Source organism: Amphibalanus amphitrite, unplaced genomic scaffold, assembly GCF_019059575.1.
Source record: "Amphibalanus amphitrite isolate SeventyFive unplaced genomic scaffold, NRLGWU_Aamphi_draft 000740F_arrow, whole genome shotgun sequence".
In the NCBI taxonomy this organism is placed as follows: Eukaryota; Metazoa; Arthropoda; class Thecostraca; order Balanomorpha; family Balanidae; genus Amphibalanus; species Amphibalanus amphitrite.
The window spans coordinates 306,240-314,826 of NW_024882234.1; the positions used below are offsets into that span (position 1 = coordinate 306,240).

The 8,587-nt window shown below is 51.9% G+C and overlaps 2 protein-coding genes across 4 annotated transcripts; one reads left to right on the forward strand and one right to left on the reverse strand.

The window, feature by feature from the left end:
- The first annotated feature begins 6 nt into the window (after positions 1-6).
- Positions 7-6,762, forward strand: LOC122365445 (transcription initiation factor TFIID subunit 3-like). 2 transcript variants are annotated; one of them, XM_043336642.1, is made up of 10 exons: positions 7-140; positions 675-863; positions 1,192-1,434; positions 1,789-1,909; positions 2,178-3,633; positions 3,946-4,098; positions 4,621-4,724; positions 5,236-5,458; positions 5,863-5,963; positions 6,376-6,762. In XM_043336642.1, the coding sequence occupies exons 2-10, from the start codon at positions 683-685 to the stop codon at positions 6,491-6,493; spliced, it is 2,700 nt and encodes an 899-aa protein (XP_043192577.1). In that variant the 5' UTR covers positions 7-140; positions 675-682; the 3' UTR covers positions 6,494-6,762. The 2 variants fall into 2 exon arrangements, with proteins under 2 accessions (XP_043192577.1, XP_043192578.1); XM_043336643.1 differs by having other exon boundaries at positions 57-147.
- LOC122365450 (protein FAM32A-like) lies at positions 6,749-8,396 on the reverse strand. Of its 2 annotated transcripts, XR_006253755.1 has the most exons (4): positions 8,365-8,396; positions 7,762-7,908; positions 7,402-7,543; positions 6,749-7,194 (listed from the first exon to the last, which is right to left on the reverse strand). XR_006253755.1 is itself a non-coding variant. In XM_043336646.1 (3 exons), the coding sequence occupies exons 1-3, from the start codon at positions 7,830-7,832 to the stop codon at positions 7,072-7,074; spliced, it is 336 nt and encodes a 111-aa protein (XP_043192581.1). In that variant the 5' UTR covers positions 7,833-7,908; the 3' UTR covers positions 6,749-7,071. The 2 variants fall into 2 exon arrangements, 1 of the variants encoding a protein (XP_043192581.1); XM_043336646.1 differs by lacking the exon at positions 8,365-8,396.
- Positions 8,397-8,587: the final 191 nt, after the last annotated feature.

Consider the following 8,587-nt stretch of genomic DNA (forward strand, 5'->3'; position numbering starts at 1 on the left):
TGTGAGGTGACTGATAGTGTAGTGTACATTGGAGGATTATCTTATGTAGAGTCGGAAATGGTGTGAATGCTTAGAGTGCACAATAATGTGCATGAGTTGAAGTGAGAATATATAGTTTCTACAAAACAACAAAACAACTGGTGAGTGGTGAGTGATTTTAAACTTGCATTCATATCAATTGAGCTGTGACCTGTATGTATATAACGCACTTTCGCTTAGGATTTCAAATTGATTTAACTTGCTAAGTAACCATTCCTCGAGCAGATACCTGTGTACTGGAGCATTGGCAGACAGTTTGGGCGCGCCTGTGTGTATATTTTTTATTCACTTTCGTTCTGACTCTTCTTTGGCTCCTCTACCCGGACAATTTTTATATAGGTTTTCAAGACTAGTAACGATGCTGGTAGTGTGTTGTGCAAACTTATGCTCAGAAATGTTGTGTGTGTGTGTGTTTTTTTTTTTTTTTTAATTGTAACGACAACATGCCTGCGGTACTGCCGGCCAGCAACCCAGCAGGCTCGTCATGCCTTTCAGCCAGTTTATGCCGGCGATATCCAGATTCTCCTGGCTGCTCCTGTGACCACTGCCTCTGCCGCCTTTCAGCCACTATGCCGGCGCTTAACCCACTGTTGTGACTGTTGCTCTGACTGCCTCCCGTCTGTGCCGCCTTTCAGGCGCCAGTATGCCGTCGCTGTCGACCTCTGAGCAGTACCACAGGGCGGCAGTGCGCGTGGCCGTGGCGCAGCTTTGTCAGTCGCTCGGCTGGCAGAGCGCCTCCGGCACGGCGCTCGACGTGCTCGTGGACGTGATGAAGAACTATATCAGCGAGATGGCCAAGCTGACTGGCAGATACGCCAACCAGTGTGAGTACTGCACGCTCAGCGGGAATCAGGTGGGCGGTGGTAGCTTAGAGTGCCCGATGTCTTGATGAAACTCCAACACTTCTATTGCACTGCTGACAGCAGCTGTGTGCACTCAGCTTCCGTGTTTTTTGTAGGTACTGTTTGAAATGGTACTGAATCATATCCAGTTGCTGTATCTCCATTCTGCTTTATATTATCGGTATTTCATAAAGAGTGCATTATTTACATGTTGCCAAGATCTTTTTATTAAGTCAGGCACGTGGTGTAACTATATCATTTTTTTCGCCTGCACGTGCTGACGTCGCCACCTGCGCGCCTTTGCCGTCAGTTGACCGCACGCTGGCCAATCTGGACGACCTGGGCCTGGCGCTGCGCGACTTTGGCGTGCCCGTCCCGGAGCTGGAGGACTACCTGTCGTCGGTGGAGCCGCTGCCGTTTCCGCACCCGGTGCCGCAGCTGCCCGTGCCGCGCGCCACCAACCTCAGCTTCCTGAAGCCGGGCAGTCAGGAGATCGTGACGCGGCCCATTCACGTGTACGAGCACCTGCCGCCCATGCACCCGGACACGGCAGGTACGTACGGCGCCGGGGTCGTGCGCTGCTGGTGGACGTGATGTGGATGGACTCATCGTGTCTCTCGTAGGGATATCTTGCGAGCTACAGTAGAATGGATAGGAAGGGCAGATAAGTATCGGTGTTGGAGGCCGAGAGATATTTACGGTAGGCTCTGCTACTGGCTATGCTATAAGTCCTTTTCATTGCTTGTGACAACTGACAGTATGTCAACAAGCCGAGCTCATATTTCGTATTGTGTTCATGCGTTTTTTTTTTATTCTAAACGTGACGTATGACCGCCTTATCTAGTGTGGCTTTGTAGTGTAACCGTCATGTCAAATATACTAGGCATACTTTTCCTGTACTCGCCAGATGACGAGACCACCGACTCTCCGTCAGCGGACGCGGCTTCTTCCCGCGGCGCGGCCACCACCTCCAGTCCCGGCCTGAAGCGGCCCGGAGACTCGTTCGGCGCCGACGCCAAACGGGGACGGTGAGCAGCGGGTGCTGTTAGGGGTTTGATATCGATAACCCTCCGCCGGGCGGGTGGGTTTAATTGGTCATCATATTGGTCATCGTAGAAGAGTTGGGAATAGATTCGCGTTATGATGGCGTTGATCTGTGCTTAAACCATCAGGATACCATATCCTGGAGTGTGAAGTATTTGTACCTCTTTCTGCGGTGAAGGGAGGGTTGTGTCTGTTGCGTCTTCCTGTCCCGGTGGCAGACCTGTGACCCGTGCGCCCGTTCTGCGCCCTCAGCTACCTGCCCGAGGAGGAGGGGCGGCCGATGCGCGAGATCAGCAGCGTCATGATGACCACCTCCGGCTTCATCTCGCCGGCGCGCGAGGGAAAGCTGCCCGAGGCGCGGCTGCCCGACCCGCTGGACGACTGCGGCGACGACTACCGGCACATCAAGACGCGCCGACAGCGCGCCGACACCTACCGCCGGCTCTCCGAGCGAGAGAACGAGCGCCGCAACCGCGACCGCTGGCTGCGCGACGACGACCTCTTCGACATCATCGACGTCAAGGTGGAGGAGGAGGAGGGCAGCGCCGGCAGCAGCCCCGAGAAGCTGCCCACCGCCACGCAGGCAGCCAAGCTGAAGCCATTCAAGAAGCCCAAGACTGAGCCGGGCACCAGCCGGTCGGCTATCGAGCCGCCGCCGGCCGCGCTGCCGCCGCCGGCCGCGGTCGCCACCTCACCCAGGGTCAGACCCGACGCTGAAAAGGCAAAGCTGAAAAAGAAAAAGCCGAAGCCTGTCGATGTCAAGAGCAGCAAGCTGTCGATATTCAAGAAGAAGTTAGCGAAGAAGAAGCAGCAGGGACATCCATCAGAGAAGTCTGTGTCGACGACAGCTGGGTTGGCGCCGACGCCACCGCCCGCAGAGCCGTCTCCAGCGCCGGCTCCGGCGCCGGCCGCCGCTCCGCCGGCGAAGAAAAAGGTCAAGAAGAAGCTGCCGCCCATGCTGCCGGACGAGCCGCAGCTGTTCAGCTCGCCGTCCAAACCGGTGGGCGTGCCGGCCAAATCGACTGCCAAGGCCGAACGGCCGGCGGTCAAAGCGGCCGACAAGGCGGCGGCGAAGGGCGCAGAGCGCGCCCCGCCGCCCAAGTCTACCGAGCGGCCGTCAGCGAAGGCGGCTGCTAAGGCGGAGCGGCCGGGGGCGCGGCCCCGCTCGCCGTCGCCGCCGCTGGCCAGCACCAGCAGCCTGACGCCGCCGGGCACGCCGGGCACACCGCGCGCGCCCGAGCCGCGCCGCAAGCCGTCCGTGCTGAGCGCCAGTGACCAGTCGCCGCGCTCGGACGACTCGGGCACGCCGGACCGGCCGCGCACGCCCGAGCTGCCTGGCCGGCGCGGCGAGTCGCCGCCGCCGCCGGACCCGGCCGCGCTGCTCAACAACCCACTGATCCCGCGCTTCCCGTTCCCGTTCAGCGGCGGCGCCGGGCCCGAGGGCGTGCCGCCGCCGCCGTTCCCGGGCATGCCGGGACTGCGGCCGCCGGCGCTGTTCCGCGGCGCCGAGACTGCCGGCGCCGGTGCGGGTAAGGCGCGCGCCAAGTCGCCTGACGAGTGGCGCGACAAGCCGCGGCCGCTGGCGGCGCGTGCGCTGGACCCGCGCCGCTCGCCCTCCGATACCAGCGATATGACCCGCTCGCCGACACCCGACATCAGCGCCATGACGCCACTCAAGAGACTGGAACTAGCCGAGCGCGCTGAGAAGGTACGCCGTAAACGCATGATGCTCAAGTGGTCTTAGTATCAGCTTCAAGGAATGTTGCGTCAACTAATGAACTGTTCTGCAAAACAGTTTAAAATATGCATAAATCCTCAAATATCGTTTTGCTTAGTAGGCGTTATGCTCGCGATGTAGCCAAATGACTTGCTTAGTTCTTAGATGAGATTTGAAAGCAGCTTTTTCTGTGTGAGAAAATTGCTCACTTATGGCTATTCCCATGCTTGGCTTATACATTCAGTTCTAATATTGTAACTTGATGCCATTTTCCAATGCTAATCTGCCACTTGAACCTTTCAGAAAAAGGAGAAGGAGCACAAGAAAAACAAAAAGGACAAAAAAGATAAGAAGAAGAAAGACAAGAAGGATCGTGACAAAAAGGAGTTGAAGAGTGAAAAGAAGGAGAAGAAGAGAAAAGAGGAGAGAGAAAAGGCATTTGGGAAAGCACATGAGGTAAATGGTGTGCCTTTTTATGAATTTAGCTCGAATGTTTGAATGGACGGATTGACAGAGCCGGAGCCCACGCGAGCTTGTTGCGTGGATCCCGACCCCTACCGCCCAATCGCGCAATTCCGGGCAACGGGAGAATTTAGATGCCAAAGTTTAACGTGTCCTTCAAAGCCGGACACGGCCTGTCCCACTCAACCGACTTCAACTGGCTGCGGCTGCTCCCACCAACCGCAGACCATCCCCGTCAGGAGTCTCAAATATCGAGCGCCGTAGCGTCTCGAACCCGGGCTCTCACTACCGGGAGTCCGGTGCCCTACCGACTGAGCTACGGGACAGGGTTTTTGTTGCGGTGACTAAATATTTAGGTTCTGTAAACGTTAATGCGCAGATGCTGAATTGTATATTCATGTTGCCGTTCTTATTTTTGGAGCGCATAATGTGTTTTTACAGGGATGCATTTTGAACTGAACTTGCGTTTCGGTGAGCGCATGGACCATCGTGACCGGACCGTGCGCCGTTTTCCAGGGTGGCAGGGACGAGTCGGGCCCGAAGCTGACCCTGCGCCTCAATAGTCCGGACTCGACCGAGAGTCGCTCGCCGTCTCCGGAGCCGGCGCCGCCGCCCAAACTGTGAGTTAACCGGACACCACCTCAGGCGGACAGTGGTCACGGGGTGTCGGGCCCCGTACTGCCTAGTGGTCCCGCGTCCCAGCGCCGGTAGATTTGATGTACGCTTTACTGTCTTGTGGGTAGCTCGGTCTCGGATTGCCTGACAGAACGGCGAGATATGCGATCGGATGTTGGCAGAGAAAGGGATTTCTTATCCAGACTTGAATATATTTCTATCATGCTAATTAGCTTTCAAATAACCATTTTCAAGTACGACTGTCCAATGCCGGCCGCACCCCGGGCAGCTCCAGATTTGGTTGCCCTCGCTGTCCGGTAGTGACTGAAAGACACAGGCTACGCCATGTGTGGACCGCTCATGATCGTAAATGCATACATAGCTATAATCTATGGTACCATACATCATACATGCATACAAATGCGTACAGCTCCATCTATAATTTTATGCCATCTCATCTTTTTGTCATATCGTTCTTACTTCTGATCATTGTCTTTGCACTTCTGCGCCCCACAGGACGATCAAGCCGGTGCGAGAAACGCCTGAGCCGTCCACATCCAACGTCGGACGGCCCAAGAAGAAGATCGACAAAAAGAAGTCCGAAGAGCCGGCGCTGCTCAAACCGCCGAAGAAGGAGAAGGAGAAGAAGAAGTCGACGATGGGCAAAGCGAAGAAGGCGTTGGCGTCGCCCAAGGCGCCGCCGGCGGCCGTCATAGCCGAGACGGTCGGGTCGTTCCTGGTGAGTGGGAGTGGGACAAAGCACGGATGGGGACGGGGCAGTACACTGCAGCGAGCGCAGTGTACACTGAACACTACGCAATGACAGCTGACTGTCGGCGGTTCGCCGTTCATTGCAGTACAGACTGTTTTAATTGAACTTTACTTTGAACGGATAGGCCAGCTGGCACCAGGTAGTTACCATTTACCAAGACGTTCACTAACTGCCCACTCATGTGGAATGTTGAGCGCGAATGTTTTTATTTTATTCATAATTGCTCGTTTACAGCAAATTCGAAAAAAAGTAGCCACGTGTATTCCCCATGTAACAAATTCTGCATTTGCCCAATGACGCTTTCCGCGACCCGTGTGCACTGTGCAGTGTGAAATATTTGGCTGTAATCCTGTGTCTCTCGGCAACTGCAGGACAGCGAAGGCAACCGGATCTGGATCTGCCCCGAGTGCGGCCGGCAGGACGACGGGTCGCCTATGATCGGTTGCGATGGCTGCGACGACTGGTACCACTGGTGAGTACTGTTGGTGCCGCAACGTCTCGTCATGGGCCGACAAAAATGGCTAACGATTTAACGAACTGTTTTCGAAGGCTAGCGATTCAACGAACTGTTTTTTTTTTTTTGACAGCGTACCTGACTCCCTGTTGGAACGCATCTTCCCATGTTTGGTTTCTTGTCCGTTACATATAGAATGTTGGTTCGAAAGGTGGTTCAAATGTCGATGCTCAGTCTAACCCCTGCAGGGAGCACCGATGGTTCATTTTTGACGGCACGTCCTGTTTGGACATCTCATTTGTGCTGTTTCCGTTCTAACATGACATATGGACAACATCTAGTGTGTGTACTGTGTACCTCAATTACCGTGACATCCCTTCCCACATGAGAGTCAGCCGGCATTTGACGTGTGTCGTCTCCTTTCGCACAGGGTATGTGTCGGTATCCAAGTGCCACCCGGCGACGAAGACTGGTTTTGCCCACGGTGTATCACCAAGATGCAGAGCACCGTCAAACAAAAGGGCAAGGGCAGAGGAAAGAAGAAGTGAGAGCACGTCCTATCCCGTCACTGTACACATTAATTATATGCATCGCGGTGTGCCGCGCTACTGCCCCGTACCCCCGGCCGCGACGGAGAGGTAGACACGACTGCGGTGTCCCTGCTGCGCCGGCAGTGAGACAACTGACGGCAAACGGAAGCCCCTTCAGCGGTGTGTGTACGTTATACGTGCAAATATCACCTATGAGAGGATTATGCAGAAGAGGTCCCCAACATTGTCGATTGTATGTTTGTTAAATACAGGTTAGTAGTCAGATATTTGATTTTTTTATTCTCGCCACGATAGATTTACGCGCTGATGGGCAATACCGTAAGCTGACATGCTCAAAATAAAATGAGCTTGGTACGATTAGGAAGCGACGAACCGTGTAAGCGCAGCTCTCGTAGAACTACCCTACATAAGTACATATGGTGGATGTCACAGCATTCATTACACTATTCGCGAATCGCGAACCATTCATCTCGCACACAGGGGCGCACGATGTGGGAAGCCGACAATTCGACTGCAACACGTGACAATGAATGGTAGAAACACAAAGTGAAGTTTTCCAGTACCCATGAGACATCTTATTTGGTCCAGCTGACTTTGGGGATATCAAAGTGTTCTGTGAGGCTGTCCAGGTGCCTGTTGAAATCTTCCACTCTCTGCTTGTGTGTCTTTGATGCCTTCTCCATGATCCTCTTCAATTCCTAAAAATGCAGAATGGTGGTCAAAACAAGTCACCAAAAGTGTGTTTACTGGTGAACATTCTTTGTTTTCAACAACTGTGCAAAAAAAAAAAATGTAAGAGAGTAGTGACTCCTAATCTTTATCTCACCCCCAAATGCTCACAAATTGTCTAAAATGAAGTGGTAACATAGATTTTAGACACTCGCTTTGCTGGAAGTTAAACTCACATTTTTCTCCCTCTGTTTCTCAAAAGCTAGTTCTGCCTTTGTTTTGGTTTTCTGTTGTTTCTTTGACACCTCAGTACTGGCATCAACAGGGGCCTTGACCACTGTCTCTAGAATCTTGGTCTTGTCCTTCTTCTTCTTCTTTCTGAAAAAATATAACTTTTAGCAAGAACTTCCAATGTACGGCATTTGCTCACCAACACACTGGAAAACAGTCAACTTTATATGAAGGTGTTTATATGGGACAGGCAGCAGGAACATCGTTGAGAGACAGACACAGAATGAACACTTAAGTAGGTGTGTAGCTACTAGCTTCCTCCCAGGGGCTGCATCAATTTCAATAGGTCACTAAGCTGTACTTACTTTTTCAAAGACACGTCAGCAACACCTTTTAGTTTCAACCCACTCTTTCCCAGCATCTGGTATTCAGACATGACCTTGTTGTTCTCAGTTGACCTGTAGGTACTCTGCGGTCACCAGAATTCCAATGATTGGGCAAACTGGAGCAACCTAGAAATAAGAAAAATCAACAAATTGAAATAATTAAACAGTAACACACAATAAATCAAACAATGAACATACATGTCAAATCTGATGCATGTCATTCCTTTTACGAGATCCCAGTTCAACTCAACTGCAAAAGTCCAGCACCAAAAACATTTTGTTTTTTTCAGTTCCTTTTAAATACAAGCAAATGGTAACTACTCATTCCTGTTCCCATCAAAATAAAAAGGCTATACAAATGCTTCAAACTATGAAGCTCAAAGCCCAAAATTGAAACGATACATACCACTACCTCAACCTATGTGAATAAGGAATGGATACGAACATAATACGAACAAAGAGATTCTGATCCCTATCTCCGGTGAATACTTCTGAATCCTATAATATTAATTCAAGGTACTGAACCACTGTAATATTACTTGGATGTTGGATGTATAATACTTGGACGCTTCAGTGCCTTACCAAAGTGACAAAGATACAAATGATTGTGTAATAATATTGCGTCTTATTTACGGACACAATCCACCTACCCAACCCGGACCTACTAAAATGTTCTATAAGGCACCGTGAACATGCTGTTAGCAAAAATACACAAATCAAAGACCTATGGTCTCGAGTATGAACTGAAAAACTATTTATTGAACAGCATTGGTTAATCAATTTTGCTTAAAATATTGCGTTTATA